The sequence below is a fragment of the Rattus norvegicus genome, chromosome 6 (genome assembly GCF_036323735.1).
Source record: "Rattus norvegicus strain BN/NHsdMcwi chromosome 6, GRCr8, whole genome shotgun sequence".
In the NCBI taxonomy this organism is placed as follows: Eukaryota; Metazoa; Chordata; class Mammalia; order Rodentia; family Muridae; genus Rattus; species Rattus norvegicus.
Window position 1 is genome coordinate 78,523,890 of NC_086024.1, and position 27,387 is coordinate 78,551,276.

The 27,387-nt window shown below is 45.2% G+C and overlaps 1 protein-coding gene across 2 annotated transcripts in view; it reads left to right on the forward strand.

Moving 5' to 3' along the window:
- Psma6 (proteasome 20S subunit alpha 6) overlaps nucleotides 1–7,804 on the forward strand; it is a 31,018-nt gene extending 23,214 nt beyond the window's left edge. For both annotated transcript variants that reach the window (XM_006240098.5, NM_017283.3), the window contains 4 exon segments: nucleotides 1,192–1,347; nucleotides 2,742–2,920; nucleotides 4,677–4,771; nucleotides 7,586–7,804. In XM_006240098.5, coding sequence (XP_006240160.1) covers nucleotides 1,192–1,347; nucleotides 2,742–2,920; nucleotides 4,677–4,771; nucleotides 7,586–7,643 — 488 coding nt within the window. In that variant the 3' untranslated portion in view covers nucleotides 7,644–7,804.
- Nucleotides 7,805–27,387: the final 19,583 nt, after the last annotated feature.

Genomic DNA, 27,387 nt, shown 5'->3' on the forward strand with positions numbered 1-27,387 from the left:
GTAACTATTCTGCTTCAGCTTACCGAGTGCTAGGACCAAGGAGTGGGCTAACCATTCCTGGCTTGTGAACTATTTTGACATCAAAGTATAATAGAGTTCTAGGTCTTTATATTGCCTGTAGGGCATCTGGACCCTTCATCGATACAGTATTTGAGATGTGGTTAGTAATTTAAGTGGACCTAAATAATTACTCTTTCTCAGATCTAGTTATGACACTAGTTAGAAGTGAGTGAGGGTTTCTACAGAATTTACTTTGACCTTCAATTTTCTAAATTCAAAATAAAATTCATGTCTAAAACATGAAGAGGTTAATTCTCTCTCCTTAAAGTGTGTTATTTAGGAGGCTAGAGAGATGGTTCAGGAATTAATATCCCTTGCTACTACAAAGGACCCAGGTTCAGTCCCAACACCCACATAGCAGCACATAATCCCCTTGTCTATGATCTCTACTGGCTTCTGGGGCACTTGGCACACATGGTACACATAAAATTAAAGTAAATCTTTTAAAAATAGTGTTTCTCGTGAAACTTTTTTAAAAAGTATATTCTTTGAGTCATTAGACATTTTTTTCCTCTCTCTCAAAACAGAGTTTCTCTGTGTAGCTCTGTCTATCCTGAACTCTCATGGTAGACCAGGCTGGCCTTGAACTCAGATCCACCTGCCTCTGCCTCCTAAGTGCTAGGATTAAAGGCAGGCATGTGCTACTAGCTCCTGGCCATTATTAGACTTTTTTATTATTACATTTATTTGTGCACATAATGTGTCGTGAAAGCATGTGTAGACATCAGAGGGCAGCTTATGGGAGTTGTTTTTCTCCTACCACATTGGGTCCTGGGGATCAAACCCAAAGCCATCAGGTTTGCTGGCAAGCCCCTTTATCTGCTGAGCCATCCAGACAGCTCAGGCACTGGATTCTTGTAGAAACTATTTTGACTGCTGGTGAAAGGCTTGGTATAAAAGAGCAGTATGGTATAAAAATTAGCTAAAGGTTTTAATTTCTTTCTGTTGTTACATGTACTCCAAGCCAAGTCACTCAGTGTTCGTTATCACAAGAAAAAGCCACAGAGAACCCCTTGTCCTACTATAACGTGTCTTTGGCATAAACATAGATATCTGTGGTGGAGAAATAGGCTTTTAGATTCATTCTATTTCTAAAGTGGTAACTCTTTGGGGTTATGCTTATCCTTCAAGCTGACAGCAGATCCCAGGTACAGAGGGCACGCTATGAAGCAGCTAACTGGAAATACAAATATGGCTATGAGATTCCTGTGGACATGCTGTGTAAAAGAATTGCTGATATTTCTCAAGTCTACACACAGAATGCTGAAATGAGGCCACTTGGTTGTTGTAAGTATGCTCAGAAATCTTCTAAGGAACTGTCTAAGGAGTTGTAATTGTCTTTAGAGAACATGTATAAAGAAACTGAGGCCACATGAGTTCTGAACATGAAGTTTGAAATTACAGCTTTTGAGTTCTATTCATTTTTTAATCAAAATATTTCTATTTAGGCTATGTGATTTGAAAGTTCTATTTTATTAGGCTGTTGTAATGGGGTTCTGGTGTAATTTCAGGCATTTTAACAGTGTCAATGCCACTTTTGATCACTGAGTAAAGATATGGTTTGTCTCCTCCCCCTCCGCCCCTTCTCCCCCTTACTCCCTCTCCCCCTTCCCCACTCTCCCCTTCCCCTCTTCCCCTCTCCCCCTCTCCAGTTTCTCTGTGTAGCCCTGGTTGTCCTGGAACTTGACTGTATTTCTGTGTGTGGTATCGAGTCCCTAGAACTAGAGTTGAGATGGTTGATTGTTGGGACTCGAACCCTGATCCTCTCTAGAAGAACAGCCAGTGTCCTTTAACTGCTGAGCCATCTCTCCAGTCCCTGATTTCATACCCATCCCCCCTTACTCTTACTGAGTAGTTCAAGCTTTTCTCAAATTTGTGATCCTCCTGCCTCAGTCTCCCAAGCACTAGCTTACAGGTATGCTGGCTCCTAATGTTCTCTTCTGCTCAGTTCCTTTTGTCCTGCTCCTCCATTGGTCCCTTAAATGTTGTCACTTACAAGCTTTGTTCTTGAACCTTGTCTTCCTCTTTGCTGTCTGATTAATCTCACCCCCTTGAGGGCTTCACTTACTACCTATATGCTGGTCATTTACCTGGTTTCTTAACCATCCCTCCCATCTCTCAGGACCTTTGAGTCATTCCTGTTCTACACGCATCCTCAGCTTCTCCTTTATAGTCTCAGTCTACTCTCCCTGGTCATGTAATTAAGGATCGGCAGAGGGTTGCTTCAGAGTATCTATTCCTGTCTCCTGTTGTTTTCTCATTGCCTTGTTGCCTTTATTTCCTATCTGGTTTATTTATTTGTTCTGTCCCTTCTCTCTCTAAATCTGTCCTCTGTATTCAGGAATTATTCTAAAAATGAATTTTGATTGTTACAGCAAAGAAAGAGGGATCTGAGGAGATTGGGGGTGGCATGGGCTTTGGTCTCTTTGAATAAACTTCTTACAAGTTCAGTGAAAGCTGAACCTGTGTAAAATAACGGCAATTGATGGATCCTTTCTCAAAACAGAAATGTGCCTGCTATCTAATCTGTCACTGGTAATAAAGCACATTTTAACGGTTTTGGGAAAACAAATAAACCTAAAATTAGTGACCAAATAATGAGTAACAGCAACTATATGAAACACCAAAAAGGGAAATTTTTGTAGACAGCATAATATATTTAACTGGCCCTTCCTTTTTAGGTATGATTTTAATTGGTATAGATGAAGAGCAAGGCCCTCAAGTGTACAAGTGTGATCCTGCAGGCTACTACTGTGGCTTTAAAGCCACCGCAGCAGGAGTGAAGCAGACAGAGTCAACCAGCTTCCTCGAAAAAAAAGTGAAGAAGAAATTTGATTGGACATTTGAACAGACAGTGGAAGTAAGTCAGCCGGAAGGCGTGGACCTTCTCTCCCTGCTCTGGGAGAGTGAGCATCATTGTGTTATTGATAGGCTACGAAAGCTGTTTCCTAACACTGTCACAGATCCAGGTGTGCTAGTTTGATGGTAGAATTGATATCATTCAGCTCACATGGGGGGAAGGGGGACTGCTTTATTCATTTTAATCTCTACCTTCACACTTCATGGGAAACTTCAAAAACACAAAATAGGGAAATAAGACTAGACTCAAAGACTGGTGTGGTTATATGATTAGTAGACTCAAATTGGGTTAAACTTTTTGGATAACAAGTATAACCACTAAGATTTGGTAATATTGTTTTGTTAACATTTATTCTTTAAAAAAATATTTATTTGTGTGTGTGTGTGTGTGTGTGTGTGTGTGTGTGTGTGTGTGTGTGTGTGTGCGCGCGCGTGCGTGTGTGCGCATCTGCCACGACACTCATAGGAGTGAGGACCAGTTTGCAGGAGACAGTTCTTTTCTACCATAGGACTTCTAGATTGGACCCAGTTAGCTTTGGCAGGAAGCACCTTTGCCCAGTGAGCTGTCTTGCTGATCCAGTAATAATTATTTTCATAGTCCTAAATAAAAGCAGCTACAAACCAAGTTCTTGGAGAGCAAAGTGTTTCTTAGTAAAAGAATATGTGAGCAGAGGGCTGAAAGAGCTCAGGTAAGTGCTTATCTCGTAAGCTCAAGGATCTCAAGGATCTCGGGTCAGACCTCAGAACCTTCATTGCAAACAAACAAAACCTACTTACCATGACACATGCTGAGATCGTAGCACTGCTGGCCAGCCCAGCCACGCTTAGTTCAGGCCAGTGAGAAACCCTGCTCCTAAGGCTGTCCTTGACATTGACACCCGCATACAAGTCTTTTTTATACGGATATGGTGGTGTACATATGTAATCCCAGCACGCAAGAGACGGAGGCAGAAGGATCATTGTAAGCCTGAGGCCAGCCTGGTCTATGTAGTGAGTCCAGAATAGTCAGGGCTGTAAAGCAAGGCCTTTCTCAAACAGACCAACTTTTTTTTTTTTTTTTTAAAGATTTATTTATTTATTATATATAAGTACACTGTAGTGGTTGCTGGGATTTGAACTCAGGACCTCTGGAAGAGCAGTCAATGCTCTTAACCACTGAGCCATCTCTCCAGCCCCAGACCAACTTTTAATTGTTTAATAATTTTATCTTATCTGGAAGAAAATATAAAGTGTTTCTAAAATTACAATTTATAGTTACATTAATCACATCAGATATAAAGCCATTTAAAATATTCTTAAATTGTCATAACCATAAAGTCATTATCAGTCATCAGTCTGAATAAACCAAATCATTCTTTAGTCTCTTTCACAATTGGTGCTCAATATAGAGTTTGCTTATACAGGTCATCAAGCAAGTCAATTTTTATTTATTTATTGGCTGATTGATTGATTGATTGGTTTTATTTGTTTTGTTCTCTGTGTAGCCCTGGCTGTCCTAGAACTCATTCTTAGACCAGGCCGGCCTTAAACTCACAGAGATCTGCTGCCTTCACCTCCCAAGTGCTGTGACTAAAGCTGTGCCACCACACTGGGCTGTAGACGAATTTTTATGTATTCCATCTATAAATTGTTTAACTTGTGGCTATTTAATAGCAGCAAATGATGTCAGCAATTTATAGGACTGTGTCACTGAAGCACAGAACAAGCGTCTTGTGTTACTGGAAAGCATTATGTTTTAATGTTGACATTCTTTTCAGACTGCAATCACATGCCTGTCTACTGTTCTGTCGATTGATTTCAAACCTTCAGAAATCGAAGTTGGAGTAGTTACAGTTGAAAATCCTAAATTCAGGTGAGTTACATTTTCAGCCTAAAAAGCTGGAGACATTAGGGTTCCTTTGTGCTCTACTGTGTTTGTGTATGGGGATGGTGAAGAAATGTGATTCTCTCCTTTTCTCCCCCCAATGTCTAAGGATCTATTTCAAAATTTCTTGGAAATACTTATAATTCTGGCATTGGGGAGGCCGAGGCAGGGGTATCATAAATTCAAGGGGCACCCTGGCTCATATAACAAAAACCCTATTTCAAAAAAACAGATGACTAAGGGGTAGCTCTGTAGAAAAGTGCTTAGCTTACATGTTCTAAAGTCATGGGTTCAATCCCTAGCACTGTTAAAACAAAACAACTTTATTTGAAGTCTCTTAAAACAGAAGCAGTTTTTCTCCGTCCTTTAAGTAACTTTATATATAATACCAGAGATATCACACGCACACACACACACACACACACTTCTGCAGTAGGTGCACACACACACATGCACACACACACACCCTTCTGCAGTAGGTGCACACACACACATACTTCTGCAGTAGGTGCACACACACCCTTCTGCAGTAGGTGCACACACACACACACTTCTGCAGTAGGTGCGCGCACACACACACACACACACACACACACACACACACACACACACACACTTCTGCAGTAGGTGCTTTTCCCCACTGCTGAGTTGCTTGCTTGGTTGCCTGCAGGTGATATAAACAAAAAAAACTCACAGAATTACAAAAACAGCCTTTTTATCTAGCCTAATAATTTTTTCTATACAAAAAGTTTCTCTTTATTGTTGATTTGTTTCTTTGAGCCCAGGCTGACCTTCGCCCCCAGAACTGCGAGGATAGACCACCACCCCGCCTTTTCCCTTTTTTTAAGCACTGAAATTCCCGTGGGTGCTTTCTTTCTTGTCTTTTGAAACCTTCTTAGTACATCTGAATGTTACTTGTATTTCACTTTAAAATTGAGCAAGAAACTAAGATCTGTGTAGACAAACCATTGTACTGGGCATTGTACCCAGGCCTGCAGTCCAGCTGTTGGGCAATTGAGGTAGGATTGTAGGTTCAAGGTCAGCCCTGAGAACATAGTGAAGCCTATTTCAAAATAAAAATTTCTTTTTATTGTTTTGTTTGTATGTATGTTTGTTTTTTGAAACAGTTTCTTTGTGTAACCTTGGCTGTCCTAGAACTAGCTGTGTGGGCCAGGCTAGTCTCAGACTCACAGAGAGATCTTCTTGCCTCTGCCTCTCAAGTGCTAGGATTGGTGGCATGCACTGCTACCCTCACCGTAAGCACATTAAAAACCGCTGAGAGTGTAGCTAGGGTGAGAGTGCTTGCCAGCAACAGAGACCCAGAGATCCCAGTACTGGGAAGGGGGAAAAGACTTTGTATAATTTCTAAATCCTGAGATAGTAGGGTTTTATCTTTGTAATAACAAAGAACATACAGAATTGTGTAAGAGTCTACAACTTTATAAACTCTTTCTCCAAGTTGTAAGGAAAGTCAGATCATTTTGACAGTTTTAGAAGTTTAGTAGTGAAGTCAGACTTGGTCACACATAGCTGTAATTCCAGATCTTGGGAGTTAGAGGAGAGAGTATCAGAAGTTCAAGGCCATTGTTGGCTACATAAGTTCTAAGCCAGCCTGGGCTACCTAAGTTATGAGCCCTTGTCTCAAACAACAGGCAGGATCTCAGCAGTGACAAGTCCTGTTACTGGTGTTGATCAGCAGAAGTAGTCAACTGTCAACTGTGGTTTGCAGCTCCTTTGGGGGTTGAATGACCCTTCCTAGGGGTCTTCTAAGACCATTAGAAAGCAGACGTTTATATTACGATTCTTAACAGTAGCAACAAAAGCAATTGTGGGGGGTCACCACAGCGTGAGGAATATATTAAAGGGGTGAAGCATTAGGACGGTTGAGAACCCCTGCTTTAAGGCAAACTTATAGGGAATTGGAAGTACATGTTCCACATGGAGTGTCTTCTGGTAAGTAGATTGGAAACAGTATAAAAACTTGATTTCATGGACAGTTACTGAATCCGAGCAACTTTTCTTTTTTCCCCAAGTCTGTGTACGTGCCCATTCACACATATGTGAGAGGTCAGGGTTTTTGTTTTGTTTTTTTTTTTTTTCTTTTTTCTTTTTTTTTTTTTTTGGAGCTGGGGACTGAACCCAGGACCTTGCGCTTGCTAGGCAAGCACTCTACCACTGAGCTAGATCCCCAACCTCGAGAGGTCAGGGTTTGATGGGGTTCTCTACCTTATCTACTGAAGGAGGATCTCACGAGCTCCCTGACTCCCCTAGTCTGTAGTCAGCTTCCTTCCCAGCTTGGGGATTACAGGCAGGCGGCCATGCCTTCCCATGGTGGGGTTAAACCCCAGTTCTGCTTGTGCAGAAAGCCATTCATTCACTATGCTATCAGCTGCCCTTCCCCCCACAGTTCTTATTACATTGTTTAACTTTCTCACCCCTCGTTTCATTCAAATTTAATTTATATTAAGATTTTAAGGCATCAACACTCAAACTAAATTGAACATATTTTATGTAACTTAGCTTCATATTAATTCAGTTGAAATGTTTTCAACCTTAGCTACAATTAAATTCTAGGTCTGGTATCAAAAGAACATATTCGTGTATACATGAAATTGACTGGGAGTTTCTGCAGCATAAAATCAGTAAGAGTCATGGATATATAGACTTAAGAGATTGGTTATAGATTGGTAATTGCTGGTCCATATATGGAAGTTAGTTGTACTATCTTTTATATGTGAAATTTTTCATAAATAAAAATTTTTTAAAGTTAGCAGTTGTGGATTTTTACCCTTTGCCTTCTAGGATTCTTACAGAAGCAGAGATTGACGCTCACCTTGTGGCTCTAGCAGAGAGAGACTGAACACTCTTATCAGCTTACCAGATCCATGATGCCATGTGCCTATGTGTTTAGTAACAACAAACCGACATCTTAGAGGCCCTGGATTGAAGATGGAAACTCTCCCACTCCTCCTGCCACTGACTGGTTAGGACTCTGTATAAATAAAACAGTGCTTTTGGAAACAACTGTGTCCTGTCTTCCTTGAGCTCAGTTTTCAGTATAAGCCTCAGTGCATATAGGGCAGTAAGTTTGTGTCACAGCTTTAGTCGTTGTTTACAAAGACACATGCCATGTTGCTTTTGGAACACAGGTCCCAATTCAGACGATTAACTTGGCATAATGAATAAACCCAGACTTGGAACCTGACTTTGAAATTATGTGACTGAGTTACGTGAGACTGGCTTTTATTTACACTTCCTGTTGGACTGGGACATTCCTGGGCTCAGTTCTCTGGGGACTTGCTGCTAAAGGATGCGCTGGCTAAGCCTGGTGTTTACCCTTGCCCTCCGGATTGAACTCGGTTGTGCTGCTAATCTGCCGAGCTGCACCTCCAGCTGTCTTCCTAGTAGCTTAATCTGTCTAACAAGTATCTATTTTTGTTTTGCATGGGTTTTGGGTTTTTTGTTGTTTGTTTTGTTTCATTTTGTTTTTTGAAGCAGGATCTCTGAAATTCATTGTATAGATCAGTTTGGCCTCAAACAGAACTTAACCTCCCCCTGCCTCTGAGTGCTGGAACTAAGTGTGTGCCACCATGCTTTTGCTGCTACTAGTCCTTCCTAGCCACCTCAGGAAGCAGGATTAGAAAGGATCTGTTTTCTGTTTTCGTTAAGATTAAGTAATGAAAGCAGAAAACACAACTTTATATATATATATATATATATATATATATATATATATAAATTTTTTTTAATTTTTAATTGTGTATTTAATGCACACACATAATTGCAGATGCCCCCTGGAGGCCAGGTTCTCCAAAGGTTGGAGTTATGTATGGTTGAGAGCCGCCTGGCATGGGTGCTGGTAGTCGAACCTGGGTCCTCTGGAATCTTAGCTTCTGAGCCACTCTCCAGCCCGACACAGAACTGGTTTTACAGTTTAAAGATAACACCATTAGCAAATGTTAAGGAGAAACTGCACATTTAGAATTTAGTTTAGTTAATATAGTTACTACATATATTTTTACTTACTCGTATGTGTATACTCCTGTGATTTTATGCATATCATGTGTACAGGACCCCTCCCCCCCCAACTGGGATTTTAGGGGGTTGAAAGCTACTTGATACAGGTACTAGGAACTGAATTCCAAATCCTTTTGTAAAGTCCTCTTAAGGTATTTTTAACTTCTGAGCCATCTCTCCAGTCACGTTTTGTTGTTTGTTTGTTTGTTTGTTTGTTTTAGACTGGTTTTTCCATATAGCCAAGGCTGTCCTCACTCTGTAAAGCAAACTGGCTTCAAACTCAGATATTCATTAGCCTCAGTCTCCCTAGAACTGGGATTAATGGCATACGTCACTATTCACAGCTAAGGATGTTTTTATATGTACAGTATTAAATTTAAAGTTCTTTTTTGTTTAAAGACTTACTATATTTATATGAGTTCACTGTAGCTGTCTTCAGACACACCAGAAGAGGGCATCAGATCCCATTACAGATGACTGTGAGCCACCGTGTGGTTGCTGGGAATTGAACTCAGGACCTCTGGAAGATCACTCAATGCTCTTAACCACTGAGCCATCTCTCCAGCCCAGATTTTAAAATTCTTAAAGTAGTTACAGTGACCTAAGTCATTGATTGTTTGGGAAACAATTCAGTACGTTCTGTGTCCTGTGCACTGAGCACGACTTGTTGACCTGACTGGTCAGAGTGCTGGATGAACAAAATACCAGATCCTCAACTCAGAGCTGTCTTGGTCCTTTTTAGGAAGGCCATGTGACCATGCTGCCACTAGAAGCAGGAAATGTCACCAACTACATCCTCTTCCAAGCTGAGTCAGGAGTAGTACATCTTCCTAACAGGGAAGCAGTTCTTTTAGTTCAGTGGCTGCTGTTCTGAGATCACTCGACCGCAGCTGTTAGGTGCTCAGGTCACCATCACTAATTTGAAAGTGGAGCCAGAAGGTCCCCTGTCCTGAACAGGACAGCATCCACAGCTGACCGCACTCTGGAAGAAGATAAACTGGCCAGTGGACATAGAAAACTAAAATCAATTTGATGGGGAAATCTAGAAGGATGAGGATTAATTCTTGAATAGTGTAATCCTCAGAAAGACAAGTATGACATGTTTTTTAATATTAAAAATCCAGGTTTTTAAAAAAAAGTGCATGTTGTGGCAGACAGAACTATTAAGTGGGGTTTTCAGCACCAGATATGTAAAGTGAGGATATAACTGTTACAAGATATGGCTGAAAAGAGTTCTATTGTAGATATGAGAGAGTACAGACAGAAGCATCTGGAAAGGTCCAGAGCAGAGAGAGGAAGTGATAAACTAAACATGGCCAAGAGACTAAACCAGGTCATGAGAGGGAAGGGAAAGGTGGGGGAGAGCTCACAGAGAGGGGCCAACAGGTCCAAGAAAGCCGAGGGAGCCCGGCCCAAATGGCTGTATAGGAATATGAAACCGGGAGGAGGGAAGCTCATGGGTTGGAGAAGTTGGGGAGTGGGGGGAGTGTGTGTGTGAGAAGAGCTGAGAGGAGCTGGGCTGACAGCATGGGTCCTGTAGCAGGTATCTGAGATGCTGACAGAGCCTGGTGGCCAGCATGCACTTTGGTGGCTAATAGGCACCATGATTAGCTGTTTGAGACTTAACATATTACATCTATAACATGTGATACATGAGAGTAGAAGGGTGACTGTTGGGAGGAGCAGCCTGAAGGGACGGGAAGGGGGCAACCGAGTATGCTGACACAGTGCTGCAGGTGTGAGGCCTTGGGGCCTAGCTCAGCAATTAAATAGAGTAAGGAAGGGAGAAGCCAGACACTGCCTGTCTCATCTCACAGAATCTAGATTTAACAGTATAACTACTGCTTTGTACTTACCGTTATGCCATACAAACATGGTATGGAAGCAAAGGGATTATTTGAGAAAAGAGAAAATACAGTGTGAAGGGGAGCAAGAAAAGAGAATACAGAGGTATGGCGAAGTTCAGTGATACGTGAACACGCTGTCATAGAAATCATTTGTGCTGAGTGGGGTCTGAATGAGAATGGTCCCCATAAGCTCATAGATTTAAATTCTAGGTTTCTAGTTGTTGGAACTGTTTTGGGAAAGATTAGGAAGTGCAGTTTTTTTGGAGAGCAGGCTTTGAGGTTTCAGAACCCATGCCAGGCTCAGAGGCTCAGCCCCTCCTCTCCCTCTCCCTCTCCCTCTCCCTCTCCCTCTCCCTCTCCCTCTCCCTCTCCCTCTCCCTCTCCCTCTCCCTCTCCCTCTCCCTCTCCCACTCCCTCTCTCCTTCTCCCCCTCCTCCCTCCTCACATCTCTCTTGCTCTCTCTCCTTTCCCTCTTTCTCCCTCTCTATCTCCTTCTCTCCTCTCTACTTTTAGATTATGATGTAAGCTCTCAGCACTGCTCTGGTGCCTTACCTGTATAACTGTTGCCATGTTCTCCACCATGATGACCATGGACTAGTCCTCTAGAGCTGTGCATATGCTCTCAATTAAATGCTTCCTTTTATACATTGTTTTGATCATAATATCCTCTAAGCAATAGAAACATAACTTAAGGTGTCAAGCAAAATGGAATTAAACAGAAAAGCTACTACTACTGATGAAAGCATAAACATGTTTATTTTTGTTTGGTTGATTGGTCTGGTTTGGGGTTTGGTTTTTTGAGACAGGCTTTCTCTGTGTAGCCCTAGCTGTCCTGGAACTTGTTCTGTAGACCTGGCTGGGCTTGAACTCACAGAGATCTGCTTGCCTCTGCCTCCCAAGTGCTGGGGAGAAAGGTGTGCACCACCATGCCTGTTTATTATCTTTATTCTTGCTTTGTTTTTGTCATTGTTGTTATTGTGTGCGTGACTGAGGGGAGGCATGCTGCACTCCATTTGTGGAGATCAGAGGACAACTCTGAAGAGTTAGATGGGATCTGAGGATCCAGCTCAGGTCTCCAGGCTGTGCAACAAGTGCCTTTACCAGCTGAGCTCACTGGCTATAAACTAGGTGTGTACAAAAAAGAATAGAGAGAGAGCAAGGAAAGGTAAAAAAAAATCTAAAAAATCATGAAGTAACTGGAGAGATATGATTACACAGTACTTTTTACTTATAACATCACAGTTATACATTAGATAGCATTTAATTCTGTAAAATATTAAGTAGTCATTAAAACCCCTGTTCTGAGAACTAATCAGAGATGTAGAAAAAATACAATTTTTTGAGAGGGACAATGTCTTGCTACATAGCCCAGTTTGACCCTCAACTTGCAGTCCTTCTGGCCCAGTCTCCTAAGTGTTGATATTACAAACATGCACCAGCTTGACATAATGTAGCATTATGCAGGAAACAGATACAAAATATACAGTGTCAGTGCCAATGGGTAGAGTTTAGTTGCAAAGTGCGTGCTTTCACATGAACGAGGCATTGTGCTCAGTCCCCAGCATCAGAGTTTATAGAACAAATTCTTCTGTTTTAATCCTTTTGTGTATGCAATAGGGTTTTACTGCTGTGAAGAGATAACACAAGCAAAGCAACTCTTATAAAGCAAACATTTGACTGGGCTGGCTTACAGTTTCAGAGGTTCAGTCCATTATCGTGACAGGAAGCATGGCAGCAGGCATCTTGATCTGCAGGCAGCCAGGGGAGACCTCAAAGCCCACCTTGACAGTGACATGCTTCTTCCCACAAGGTCACACCTTTTAATAGTGCCATTCCCCAGGGACCAAGCATTCAAAGCCTCATGAGTCTATGAGGGGCGTTCCTATTCAAACCACCACAGTAATATCTTCAGTATGGTAACAAATGTCTGAATCCCACCGGTAGGTCCCACCTTACAAGTGTTCTGTGCAGGTCTCTGCTTCCCTTCCCTGGGGCCTTGTGTAAAGTCAGAAGAACCCACTCGGTCTGCAAACTCAGTACAACCAGGAAGGGCAGGGGAACCCGGCCAGCTGGAACTGACGGGTGAATGTTCCAGGGGGCGTTTCTGAGATGGACTAGAGAGATTCCTGCCATCCTGAAACCACGCAAAACGCAGAGCCTGTGCTGATTTCCTGGGAGATACTCAAAGTCTGTTTCCAAGAAAAAACAGATAAATGACAACTAACTGTTGGTTGATTGTTTCTGGGGAAACTGAAACTGCATGTCATTTAAGGTACGTTTCTGCATTTCATGTTTTATTTTATTATATTCTGTATTCTTTGTTTGAGACAGGGTCTCATGTAGCCCTGGCTAGTCTGGAGCTAGGTGTGTAGCTCAGGCTAGCCCTAAACTGGGGTGGTCCTCTGACCTCTCCCTCCTGAGTGCAGGAATTAGAGGCATGCCCACCACATCAGCTTCGTTTTTGGAAATTAAATTACATTTATATCGTGGGGTGGGGGAGGATGTCCGTGTCCCATTGTGCATGTGGTAATTGAAGGACAACTTGCAGGAATCAGTTCTCTCCTTCTGCCATGGGGGTCTGAGGGAATGAATTCAGGTTGTCAGGCCTGGCAACAAGCACCCACTGAGCCCTCCTTCCAGCCCCCACCGCATATGTTAATAAGGAACGTGTGTAAAGAAATATAAAATGGCTTGGCTATACAGCAAGGTAGAAATCATGAGCCAAAGTGGTTGTAGTAGCACAGGCTTTTAATCCCTGCACTTGAAAACAGCAGCAGACAGAGCTCTGTGAGTTTGAGACCAGCCTGATCTATATTCCAGGTTCCAGGCTAGCCATACTCACATGGTAAGACCCTGTTAAAACAGAAATCGTGATCCATTAGATCATGCCATTAGAGATGTTTTAAGAATGTTTAAGTGGTTAGGAGTACTTGCTGATCTTGCAGAGAACCCAGGCCCTAACACCCACATGGCAGCTCACAACCATCTCTGACTCCAGTTCCAGGGGATCAACCCTGTGTTCTGGCCTCAGTGGCCACTGCATGCACACAATGCACATACATATGTCAAGCAAAACACATATAAAATAAAAGCAAAAGAAATAATTTTTAAAAATCACTTTCAGGGGGTTGGGGATTTAGCTCAGTGGTAGAGCGCTTGCCTAGCAAGCGCAAGGCCCTGGGTTCGGTCCCCAGCTCTGAAAAAAAGAAAAGAAAAGAAAAAAACACAGGTTGAGAAACAAATCTTATGCCTTTCACAAAATTAATTTTATTTAAAGATTATTGTAGCTGTCTTTAGACAACCAGAAGAGGGCATCAGATCTCACTACAGATGGTTGCGAGCCACCATGTGGTTGCTGGGAATTGAACTCAGGACCTCGGGAAGAGCAGCAGTCAGGGCTCTAAACCACTGAGCCATCTCTCCAGCCTACAAAGTTAATTTAAAACACATACATACCTGGTGCCTGAGGAGGGCAGAAGAAAACATCAGATTCCCTGGAAAGGGAGGTACAGACAGTGTGACTGCTGAGTACTGGTCTCCTGCAAGGGCAGCAAGTGCTCTTAATTATTAAGCCATCTCTGCAGCCCTCCAGGGAGCGGGCCCTGCATCTCACCTGGGCAGGCCCTGTTATTATGGGTGAGGGTGAGCTAGTCCCAAGGGCAAGAGAGGAGGAGAGCTGGCCCTGCTCCTTGCGGGCTACGGGCTTTGGCATTGAATGAGCTAGCCTGGGCAGTGCTGGAGAGCTCACCCTGGTGGTGTGGGTGCAGGAGAGCAGGCAGACTGACTAACCCTGCTACCACCCAGGCCCAGATCCAGGGCTTTGAGTTGATCCTCCCAACGTCTATGAGATACTGGAGCTCATGAAGGGTCAGTCCTGCAGATCCAAAGCTGTGGGACCTCCATGACACAGGGCAACAACAGGGTATCAGAGAGGGGCCCCAGTGAAGATCCAGCGTTGATGGTGTCACAGAAACCAGAGGCCTCGGACCAGACCAATGACTCATTGCAATGGACATTGGAAAGTAGATATGTGGACAGAAGAGTGTACTGTGTGACACACTGACACAGTACAGCTTCCACAAGATTTTTTTCTTCTGGGGGAGAGGTTGTAAGGGCAGAAGGCAGGTGTGAATGGAAGGGAAGTTGAGTAGGATCAGGGCGCATGATGTGAAATTCATATAGAATCAATAAAAATATAAATAAAAACATGTCAAGCCATCTCTTCAGCCCCAATTTATTTTGTTTTTACTTATCTCCATGTGTCTGTGTGGGGAATGTATACATAAGTGCAGTGCCCACAGAGGCCAGAAGAGGGCGTTAACTCAGCGGTTAAGAGCACTGGCTGCTCTTCCAGAGGTCCTGAGTTCAATTCCTGGAGCTGGAGCTGCAGACTCCATGGTCAGGCCCAAGGTAGGTGCTGTGAACCGCACGTGGGTCTTCTGGAAGAACAGCAAATACATCACAGAGTCGTCTTTCCAGCCTCCCTTTCTTCTTTGGTTGAGGCACGTTCTCGCTGTACAGCACAGTAGCCTAGGATACCCCACGTAGATCAGACTGGCCTCAAATTTGCACGAATCCTCTCTGCCTCCTGAGTGCCAGCGTCACAGGAATATTCGCCACCGCGCCAGGCTCATTCCCCTCTCTTACTTATGTCTTATGTTAAAAAACCGTACAGTTTAACTAATTAATAGTTAAACTGTGTGTGGGCCTGTATGCTGGCACGCATGTGGAAGTCAGAGGATGAACTGCAGGAATTAGTCCTCTCCCTATCTGGGTCCAGGAGATCGAACTCAGTTCATCAAGCTTGGTGGCCGGCTCCTTTACCTTCTGAGCCATCTCTCCAGCCCTTCCTTGTTTTTTGTTTATTTTTGTTAGCAGACATTCACTGTATAATACCAGGGGTTTCATTCATATTTTTCTATGTATATAATGTACTTTGATCATATTCAATGCACATTTCTAGTCACTGGGGTTTTTTGAGAAAGAGGTCTACTGTCTTAGACTACACTGGCCTGGAACTTGTGATCCTCCTGCCTCTGCCTCCTGTGTGCACTGATAACTGGTGTATGCCTCCACATTCAGCTTTCGTGTGTGTGTGTGTGTGTGTGTGTGTGTGTGTGTGTGTGTTTAAAATCCAACTCCAAAAGAACAATTCAGGGAAAGAAACAAAATCTACTGAATTCAAATTAAGACCTTCTCTGTGGAAGACAAGAAACTGAAAAGATCAACTATAGAGCAGGAAGAAATATTTGTAAAACAAACACACTAATAGCCTATAGGTAGAAGATGTGAAGGAGAACTAAACTCCAGGCTGGCTCTATGGCCAGTGGGTAGAAGGCTTGCCAGGGAATGAAGCCCTGCCTCAGCTTGGGCTGGAGAGATGACTCAGCGGTTAAGAGCACTGGCTGCTCTTCCAGAGGTCCTGAGTTCAATTCCCAGCAACCACATGGTGGCTCACAACCATCTGTAATGGGATCCAATGCCCTCTTCTGGTTTGTCTGAAGATAGTGACAGTGTGCTCACATACATAAAGTAAATAAATCTTTAAAGAGAATGAAGCCCCAGGCTTGCTCTCTAGCACAGCACTGCATAAAACAGGCCTAGTGGTACACACTAGGTGACCCCAGCAGCCTGGAGATAGAAGCAGGAAGATCAGAGGTTCAAGGGCATCTCTGTCCTATACCAAGTTAGTGGCCACCTTGGGATATATAAGACCCCCCCAATCCCTCCCAAAGGAAAGAATTCCTAAAACTCAAGACTAGAACCCAATTTAAAAATTAGCAAAGAATCCAAGCAGACACCTCACCGAAGTAAAACAATTGTCATCTGGGGGCTGGAGAGATGGCATGGAGGTTAAAAGCACCCACTGCTCTCCCAGAGGTGGGTGCTTAATTCCCACACCCACACCCTCCTCCGACCTTCTCTGGCATGAATCACCTACATATGCAGGGAAAACACTCACACCTAAAATAAAGTGAATAAATCTAAAAGAGATAAACAGTTGGCAAACACATATGAAGAAAGGTTTAGGGGTAGAGCGTTTGCCTAGCAAGCGCAAGGCCCTGGGTTCAGTCCCCAGCTCCGAAAAAAAAAAAAAAAGAACCAAAAAAAAAAAAAAAAGGTTCTGTTCTCATACAACACATTCTGATTATAGTTTCCTCTCTCCTCCTCCTCCAGGTTCCTCCCCACCTGCCCTCCCATTCGGATCCACTCCCTTCTGTCTCTCATTAGAAAGGAGGCTCCTAAGAGATAACACACACACACAGGGGAGGGGGATCAGGTGGATTGTGCTCCTCAATTGTTCTGTCCCCTCTTCTGTAATTTTCTCTGAGCCTTGTGTGTGGGCTTGTATTACAGATGTATCTGTTAGGATTTGGCACCCACAGTCACTTATTTTCTGCATTATGACTAGTTGTGGTTCTCTAATAGTCTCCATCTGTTGCAAAAGAACCTTCTTTGATGCTTTGATGACGGGAGCTCCATGTATCTCTAGGCATAAGGACAGATTTAGAATACAGTTAGGAATTATACTGGTTAGGAAAGTGGAAGTAACAGACCCTCCTCTAGGCTCTATGAGCTCCATGGGCCATTGGCTGGGTTTACAGTACCGGGCATGAATTCCCCCCCTGTTAAGTGGGCCTTATGTCCAAGTTAGTTATCTCCGAGATGGGATGCCATCATCATAAATACACAGACCTATTGGGGTTGGAGAGATGGCTTGCAGTTAAGAGCAATGGGCAAACCTTCCAGTGCGCCCAGGTTGGATTCTCAGGTATTTAGAACTCCAGTGCCAGGGAATCTGATGCCTTTCTCCAGCTTCTGTGCATGCGTAGTGTGCACAAACAAACATTCAGGCAAAACACCGCACACTTAGAAATAAATCTTTTTTTTTTAAATGCCTCTTGTGACCCACAGTGAACAGCTTCCCCATCCACTCTGTCATTCACAGGCTTCTCAGCGGGGCAGGGCTGTGGTCCTTTCTCTCTTGGCGGCCTGCATGTCACCTCCTAATTCTGTGGAAGCCTGCCCCGAAGAAGAAGAAGGCTTCCAGGGCAGCTCCGGCTTCTTCATCCTTCCATCTCTTGTGTCTGACGTGTACAGTGTTTTAGGTAACGGGGGCCAAACCTTCAAACTCTGGGAAGCACATAGGCTAAACTCAAGTTCCGCACATGGCTCCGTGGATAAAGGTGCTGGCTGCCTAGCACCAAAGAAAACGAAGGCATAAACTTTGTTTCTTGAGCAAACAAGCAAAAATTCCCCAGTAAAATACCAAAAAGAGAGGGTGTGGGTACTCCTAACCATTTCTTCAGTGTTCCCACATCCGAGAAGTAGCACAGCCTGGAGACCGTCTCACCGTGCTGTTCGTTACCTGTCCTTGAATGATTCTGCTTTTGGGTCACTGCCCTGAGCCGGGAGGTTCTATACTGTGTACGTCCATGAAGTGTTCTCCAAGTTCCAAGAGCACCCACTTCCTACTACGCAGAGCACAGGCACCAGCAGGAAGTACACAGCCTCAGTTTCCTTTACCGTCGCGCTCCACAAATAGTCACCGACTGCAGGTTAGAATGACCTCAACTGCGGCCCGCGGTGACTAGAACCTCATCTTGTCTTATCTGGAGACACACAGTGACATCACCATCATGTGGTGGTGTTTGATTCTGTCTCAGATCTCAGATAGAGTTTCTTCCACGAACTCCTTTACTCAAGGAAAAAAAAAAAAGGCAGAAAGCTCCCCGAGCTGGCCTCGAGTGTTCTGTAACACCCCTTTTCTACGCCCTGTCTTAGGAGGCTAATCAGTGAAGACTTTCAACTGAATTGTGCTCAGTCTAAACTCAGGGGTTCTCAGCGTCTCGCGTGAGAAGTCTAAAGGGTCTTTTAAAACTATTTATTGGTTTTAAAGATCTGCTTATTTTATTGGCGTGTTCTGTCTGTGCATCTCATTTGTGCAATGCCTGAGGAGGCCAGAGAGGTCACCAGATCTTCTGGAATTGGAGTTACAGGTCATTGTTAGCCTCTGTGTAGGTGCTGGGAACCAAACATGGGTTCTCTGTAGGAACAATAGTGGCTCTTAACTGCTGAGCCATCTCTCCAATCCCCCCGTGTGTTGTTTTCCTAATGTGTAAGTCAGCCACCACCACCACCACCACCACCACCACCACCACCACCACCACCACCACCAAAGCTGGCCCATCAGACCAGAAGCTCCCTGACACAGCGCTCTGTGCATGCATGTTTTGAGAGCGCTCTCGAGTTGAGTGCAAGGAACATCTGCAGGAGTCATGATCACTTATCATCAAGTATCCTGGGGGCCCATTCCACTTCAACACCCTTTGGGCCAGTGTGCAACTCACAGTGTACAGAGGTCAGGTTTCTGGAAAGTGACCTTGTGTGTTAGGTTCACATTGACTGTGTCTCTGCTCATCAAATCCTTGACCCCACAGTTCATGGAAGAAATAAAACATACAAATGTCTGCCGATAATAAACCCTACTTGGAACATAGCAAGCTCACCTTGGGGCTCCCCTTTCAAGGGTTTGAGACAGTTATACCATGTTTATCTACACTCCCCTCTCCAGGAGAGGCCTTTCCAAGGCCCAAAGGCTTGCAAAGGGAAGCGCACAGAGAATTCTGACTTAGAAGACAGAGATGGCTGGCTGTCTCGGGCGGGAAGTGGTGCACTTGAGTAAGGGTATTGATGTTCCTTTGAGTGGTTGCTATAAGAAAACACAGTGTATTAGGAGCGCCCTTCACTCGGACACCACCATTGGATGCACCCTCAGACACCACCACCATCTGACCTTCTTGCATGAGTGGATCCACAAAGCCCAGTTAACCAGGTTCTACAGCTTCCGCATAGACAGCACTGCGGTGATTAACCCTTGCTGGGACTGGAATGAGGATGAAAAGAAACAACAGAAGAACAGGAAAGACCTGGTTTGCCTGGGCAGAGAAGGGGTGCTCTGTGGGGAGGCCCCACTGACAGTCTCAGAGGGGTCAGCCTCACTGGGGTTTTCCAGGGACAGAAGCCCGGAGCAGTTGCTGACTGGATTTAGGTATCTAGTCCACAGCTACCACCACAACACAACCAAGTTACACCAATCAGGCAGCCTCTGGAGGCTTAACTGGCACTTGTTTCTGGGAGCTCATGTGAGTCTGCAACAAGAGTGAAGAAGAAGAGTTTCTCTTTTAATGTCACCATTAAACAAAAAACGTTTTAGATGAACTAATTTTATACGTATGAGCCTGTTGCCTGCACATAGGTGTTTGTACACACACCTGATGCCCACCCCAGACTGTGTTGGTATTTCTGAGGTGGCAAGAGCTAAGCTGTAAACAAACAGAATGGGGCAGGCAAGTTTACTCCCTCTAAAGAAACTAGTCAGCTTGTCCAAAGAGAAAAGTCATAGAGTCCACTGCTGGGTGACCTAAAGAGGTTGCTTGCTTCTCTGTGCCCTCTCTGTTCAGGAACAACCCTTGAAAATGCACTTTAAGGGGTGCCCAGGGGCTGGGCATGATGACATATACTTGAGCACTAGACACAGGAGGATCAAGAATTCAAGGCCATCTTTAGCTACTTAAGAAGTCTGAGTCCAGCCTGGGTCACGTGAGACTGTCAAAAAATAAAAATTAAAAACATACAGAGAGAGAGATAGAGAGAGAGAGAGAGAGAGAGAGAGAGAGAGAGAGAGAGAGAGAGAACAGGAAAGAAGGCTAATCAAAGGCTGTGGGATTCCAGTTCACCTCAGTTAAGGACACATTTGTGTCCCAGCACCACATTATGACTCACCACCATCTGAAAATCCAGGAGATCTAATGCCTTCTTCTGACTTCCAAGGGCACCAGGCACACATGTGGTACATACACACATCTAGACAAAACACTCATACTCAGGAAATAAAGCCAAATAATCTAGAAGAAGAAGAAGAAAAAGAAAGAAAGAAGAAAGGATGGAGGAGAAGAAGAAGAAGAAGAAGAAGAAGAAGAAGAAGAAGAAGAAGAAGAAGAAGAAGAAGAAGAAGAAGAAGAAACTTTCACAATGATTCACCAGCAAATATAACTTTAGTAATGGTCAAGGCAAGACAGACTGAATCTCTCTCTGGGGCAGAACTGAGGCCCTTCCACTCTTATGGAGGAAACCATCACTGAGGCGTTTGTGGCAGCATTGCATCCTGGCTGCTTCCAGCAGGGTGGAAGGTTGGACCTTTGCAGATGCAAATTAGGCATGATACAGGTGCGAAACCAGCCTCCTGGTCTGCTTCTAGACAGGCTGTACGAGGGACAACCCCAGAGACCTGCAGCGACCAAGTTCTTTCCTGCCACAAACATGTGATGATCTCATCCGGAACCTCTCCTTCTCCTTCTCCTTCTCCTTCTCCTTCTCCTTCTCCTTCTCCTTCTCCTTCTCCTTCTCCTTCTCCTTCTCCTTCTCCTTCTCCTTCTCCTTCTCCTTCCTCCTCCTCCTTCCTCCTCCTCTTCCTCCTCTTCATCCTCCTCCTCCTCCTCCTCCTCCTCTTCTTCCTCTTCTTCTTTTCTCTCCTTTTTCTGGGCAGTGTATATATTTTATGGTCACTGTGAAGTAAGCAGTTTCTTCAGGTCCAAGTAGAGCTGAGGATGCTCAACTGACTTTTCATTTGTTAAAATCTCCTATTCCAGGTTTTCTTGTGCAAAATGTCTTGAGCTGGCTCCCCTGGCCCCCCAGTTGGGGAATAGCCCATAAAGCTGGTATGGTGGTGCACACTCTATTCCCAGACGTTGGGACCACCTTGAGTTTGAGATCAGCTCGAGACTTTATCAAAAAAAAGTCATGTGAATCCTGGTTCCCACACTTCCCCATCCCCCCGCCCCCCAACTCCAGTGAGACTGGGAACATTGAAGAGCCTGTTCCCAAGAGTGGAGCCAGAAGTTCCCTCAGGAAACTGAAAACACCACACTGCACACTCCCAACTGCTGGTACTGAGAGCTCACCACAGTCACCTCTCCAGGTGGCAGTCTCACTGCACAGCTGAGGAATTATGGCCTCAGGTTTGTCTTCTGTAAAACATAGAAATGATTGTGGCAGAGCAATGTTTTTGTTTTGTTTTGCTTGACAGAATCTCTTTGTAGCCATGGGTGGCCCGAAACTTAGTCGATCAGACTGGCTTCCAGGGCACTGGATTAAAGATGTGTGTCACCACACCTGGCCTGAGACAGTGAATATACAGTGCTGGAGAGAACACTGGCTAGGGCTGGGGTTGGAGTTCGGTTGGTGGAGTGCTTGCCTGGCAATGCACGAACTCCTGGGTTTGATCCTGAGCCCCACACAAACCAAGCAGGCTACTGCATGCTTATATAACCTGGCACTTGGAAGGTGTTGATAGAAGGGGCCAAAGTTCAAGGTTATCCTCACCACATCTGGAGGCTAGCCTGGGCTACTCCAGACTGTCTCAAACAAAAGGAAACGGTACTGATTGACAACTAGTAGTAGGGTATGTGTGGCTTTTCCAAAGCTGCTTTCAAGTTTCCACGCCATCCTGAACTTCTAAAATGTGATTTCCTGAGAATATTTTCACATCCAGTAGACAGGGTCAGCAAAGCGGAAGCCAGCCTGAAGTTAAGTCCCTGGCTGCTCCCCATCAGCCCCTCCCCCACTGGTTCCATACCTGGCCAGAGCTAACATGGTCTTGCGTATCCTACACAAGGCTTGTTCAGCCAGGAGTGAACTTCCCCCCCATTACTAATTTGCTCGGGATACACCAGGCCCTTCTTTCAGGGAGAGGGTCTCTGGACTTTGGGGAAGGCCCTCCCCTAATGAGAACTGTTTCTTCCTGAAAAAGCACGTCAGGGAGCAAGCTGCTTCTTACCCTCCCATGAACCAAACTGAGAAGGGCCCTGGATTTAGGGTTGTCTCTAACTTTCTTTCTGTTCTGGGTCTTCAGAGTCCTCAAAGTCCTGGTGGTCCTGGTTCAGCTGGACCCTCACAGCACAGAGCTATTAGGTCCCTGTCCTGCACTTAGAGCCCGCCTTCCCAAGGGTTCCTTGCCCCAGCTTGTTGCCATGGAGAAGAAGATGGATGTGTGAGTCAAGGCCCACTGAGGAAGAGGTCTGATAAGAGGGCCTTAGGACTGAGAGGTAGATACCAGGAAACAAATTAATTTGAAGACCTCCAGTTCTTGGTAACCCATGAAGTTAGTCAACCTCTTCAGACAGCCTAGCTCTTCCAACTCTCCATAGTCCTACTGAAAGATATGGCCACTTGAAGCTTTGATTGAGCAAGAGATTTTGCAACCTCACCATGACTTTTGTCACCTATAGAGAAGCACAGGCCAGCTCACAAGCCAACTTGCTTATCAGGTTGTTGGAGACAGGAGGATTATGGGCCTTGGGATGGGGAAATCCTATCTTGCACAGCTTCCTTCCTGTCCCCTGGATTGACTCCACGGAGCTAGGAAGACTTCCTGGACCTGGTATCTGGCTGCTGGGCTCCCAGCCAAGTATCCTGAGGACACTCCTCCTGACACTTGGATTCTTCTTCTCTTCCTGAGACACCAGGACCCTGGAGCTCCTTCTTTGCATAGAAAACACTCGAATGTGCCTGTCCAGTTTGTCCTGTATGACACTGAGGAACCCCGGTGAGGACCCTTTCTCTCACATAGATCATGGCCTTCTATTGGCAAGGCCTTATCAGCCACGGACTGAGTTATAAACCTGGTGTGAACCTGCCCAGCCCACAGCAGGCGCCCTGTGACTGTTGTCTCAGGGCCCTTGGCCAACACAGTGCTGTTAGTCAGCCCCATAGCACGGAAATGGGCACATCTGCTCGTGACAGATGCTATGTTTAAAATCTTAATATACTACCAGAGTGCTGCTTGGTCTATTTAAGTTTATTTCTCTGTTTGTATGTCACGTGTGTGCAAATGACACATAGGTAGAGGCCAGAAGAGAGTATCATCAGATCCCCTGGGGCTAGGATTGTTGTGGGCAGCCTCAAGTGCTGCTGGGATCAGAACTTCAGTCCTCTGGAGGAGTTGTTTGTATCTTTTAAAATCTTTTTGTTTGTTTGTTTGTTTGTTTGTTTGTTGTTTGGTTTTTGGTTTTTTTGTTTTTGAGTCAGAGTCTCTTTCTATGCAGGCCTGTGTGCCCTGGAGTTCTGTATGGACCAGGTTGGCCTCTGCATAGAGCAGGCTAGCCCCTGCCTCCCTTGCTGGGATCAAAGGCATGTGTCTTTAATCCTAAAGGGATTTTTTTTTAAAGGGGATGCTTTAAAATCAAAACAGTTTACCACAAAGATAGATCAGAAAACAAAATCTTTGGAACGGCCTGCCATAGTGCACCGGATAGAACAGAGTGTCACTAGTGTGGCTCCTGAGAATCAGCGCTCGCGGCAGGATGAGAAATAGATCCCGTGCTGTAAATGGAACAGACCTGAGCTCCAGAGTCTCCGCCTGCTGTCAGAAAGGAAGTGTCTTCTCTCATCTCCAGATTCCTTTCTGGCCCCTGCACCTCCCCACAGATCATAGTCTACAGTCAGGATGGAGAAACGAGCAAACTAGACCGGAGTCCGGGCCTCCAGTGCTTCCTTACGAATCCGTTTCTCTGCTGTTTCACCCACTGACCTCTGACCCTCCGTTGGAGCCAGAAAGGAGCAAAGTGCTGGCTACCACGGCAGGTGCTGAGTGTGGTGGGAATGTTTTCTTTTATTCTGCAGCTCCTTAGGTCATCTCGCTGCTGACACCTGCTCGCATCGGTCAGCTCTCCCGCAGGCCAGAGAGGATGGCTCAGAAAGTGTCCTGGTCAGCTCAGGACCCAGGGTTCCCATGCTACGACCTGGAAGGGATGAGGGGTTTCTCCTCGGTGCCCTTGGCCAGAGCTTTAGACCCCACAGCCTTCTCTTCACCTGGCCTGCTCTGCTCTTTCCTTGGTCTTTTCCCTGGGTTGCTCTCAGCTCTTACAAAAATCCCCTCCAGGAAGTTTGTTGCCACAAAATAATGCAAATCTGCCGTTGGGCTGCCTGGGCAACAAGTCTCTGTCTCTGAGGAAACAGAAGAGGGAGGAGCACTGAAGAGGAAGGGCCGGGTGGGTCCTGAGCCCATCAGTGCTCCTCTGCAGGCATCCTGATGGATAAGGCAAGGGGATTTGGCTCTGTGTCTAAGGGAGCCATACTCAACCCCAGGAAAGGCTGTTCAAAACCTTCAAGTGCTCAATGGTCTTTATGTACAAATGGTTTATATGCATTACATTTTTGTATGTATTAAAGTTAATGTTTCTATTTTCATAATTTTTAAAAAATATTTTAAATAATTTATTCATTACTTTTTTTTATATGCCTTGGCGTTTTGCCTGCCTATATAGCTATTGAGATACAGGATGTTGGATCTCCCAGAACTGGAGATACAGACAGTTGTGAGCTGCCTTGTGGGTGCTGGGAATTGAAATCAGGTCCTCTGAAACCAGTTCCAAGTTACTGTTTAACATATATGTTTTTTAACATATATGTTAAAGTTTATGTGGAGCTGGAGCGGTGGTGCAGTGGTTAGAGCCCTTGTGGTTAGGGCATCCGGCGTGGGTTCCCAGCACACACCCATACACAAAAAATAAAAATAAACAAGTAGGGTTTGGTTTTTTTTTTTTAGCTTTTTTTTTTTTTTAATTCTGTTTACCTAAGTTAAACTCCTTGGCCAGTGTAGAGCAGGTGTGGCTCTCTGAGAACTGGACCCTCGTGTGAGCCTCATGGTCACAGCAGACAGAGACCCTTGAACACAGTTTGCAGCCTCGTGTACTGGTACAGTGAAGCAATATCAAGGTGGTCCTCAGCTAAATAGTAAATTGAAGGCTGACCTGAGCTACAGGAGACCCTGGCCAGCAAGAGGACTAGGGGAGAAAAGGAGGGAGGAAATAAAGGAAGAAAGGGTGAGAGGAGGGGAGGGGAGGGAGCTCCTGACCAGGTACAAGTCGGCCACATCATGACGAGCCTAGATGGCATATGGCAGGGATGTAAGTGTCCTGCAGGTAGGCTCCTAGAGACACCGTTCAGACGGTGCGATGCTGATGTCGGTCTCCTCTCAGCAGTTTTTGGGGTTACTCTGTTTGGAGCAGGGTCTCACTCTATCCCTACTGGCCTTGAACTCTTGGCGCTCTTCCTCAGGCTTCTGAGTGCTGGGACTGCAGGCGGACCATTGCCTCAGCGTCGTCTCGCGGCCTACACTCTTCCCAGCCTTCTCCAGTCACTCCACGGCCTGGGTGAAGGTCTGGTGAGAATCCTGGCTGCTCTCCACTCCTGTTGTAGATCCTCTCTTAATTAGGCCATGACCACTCTGAGAGGAATGGAATTTGCTGGGCTCCTCCTAATTGAGGCCAGGTAGTAGCAACACACATTGAGCATCTATAACATACCTGGCCCTTGGCTTAGTGCTGAACGTAAACACTCCCTGCTTCTCGGTGGTGATCCTGTGAGATCTATGTTTTCTCACCTTGCAGATGGGATTCTGAGCCTCAAGGAAATTAGTGAGTGGCCCAAGGTCACACAGGTGACATATCAACTCAAAACCAGGCCTATTTGAAATTCACGAGTGACCTTGAGTCCTGTGCTGTCTGACAGAGTACATTACACAATGTGTAGCTCTTAGTTGCAACACCCAGCAGTTGATCCAGTCTCACCCAGCTCCAAACTCAAAAGGAGCTTCACAAACTCAAGGGTTCATCGCTTCACTGTATCCTAACAGGGGTCAGAGGCTCCTTGGAAGCCCACAAAAATGTGCATATTTCACCTTTGGCTCCCTGAGATGGCCCAAGACTGCTTAGCGGGAGAGCGCAGTGACAGGTAGAAACAGGGAGCCGTCCTCCTCCTCTGGGAGCTATAGAGCCTACAAGGACAAGCCAGATCATCTTCACCTTAAAAGCAGAGTCTGCCTCCTCCTGGGAATAGCTTCATTTATTCAGCTAGGTGTGATGGACCTGGGACAGGGCCCTACCTAAGTCACAAGGCCACTGTTAAACGCTGAAAGGCCACAGGAAGGAGTCATGATAGAGCTGGGAAGGGTCAAATCTCACTTCCTACAGAGGACACTGACAAACCGGTCAAGTGTCCTGTCCAGCCCTGTGAAGGACATTGAGGTGGCCACATAGACAAGCTCTCCTCACCCTGTCCCCACCTTGTGTTTGAGATCTAGGACACAGCAGGCTGCAGAAGCCTAAGCTCTTCTGTTCATGTGTGTGCCTGTGCGTCTGTAAAAGAGTGTTTGTCTGTCTGCTTTTGAGGTAAGATCTCACTCTAATCCATACTTACCTTGAACTCAATCCTCCTGCCTCAGTTTCCCAGGTGCTGGGATTACTGGTGTGTATCACCAATGTCCGGCCTTGCCTAAGAGCCTGCCTAAATTATATGTTCTTGGGCTCCACACTAGACATTCTGATCTTCATGGAGGAGAACAGACCCCTCAGTCCTTGGTAATTCTTACAGTGAGCCTTTGAGAACTTCTGTTCTATATATTCATGCCACACTTACTCTGCTGAATAAAGGCTGTCTTACCCCAGACCAGCTCTGAAATACTGATGGCTAGAATGACCGCTGCTGCCACGGTTCCCCCCCAACCCCCCAGACCCCCACTCCCCCCACCCCTGCTGTCGCTGCTGCTGCTTCTCTTAGTGTCTTGCTGTTCTGCATTAGGAACTAGCCAGTTGGGTGTAGCAACCTTGTTCCCAAGCTACACTCTGTTGCCCTGTAGGACTCTGGCCAGTTGACAGTTTGGGAAAACCCCCAAGGGAG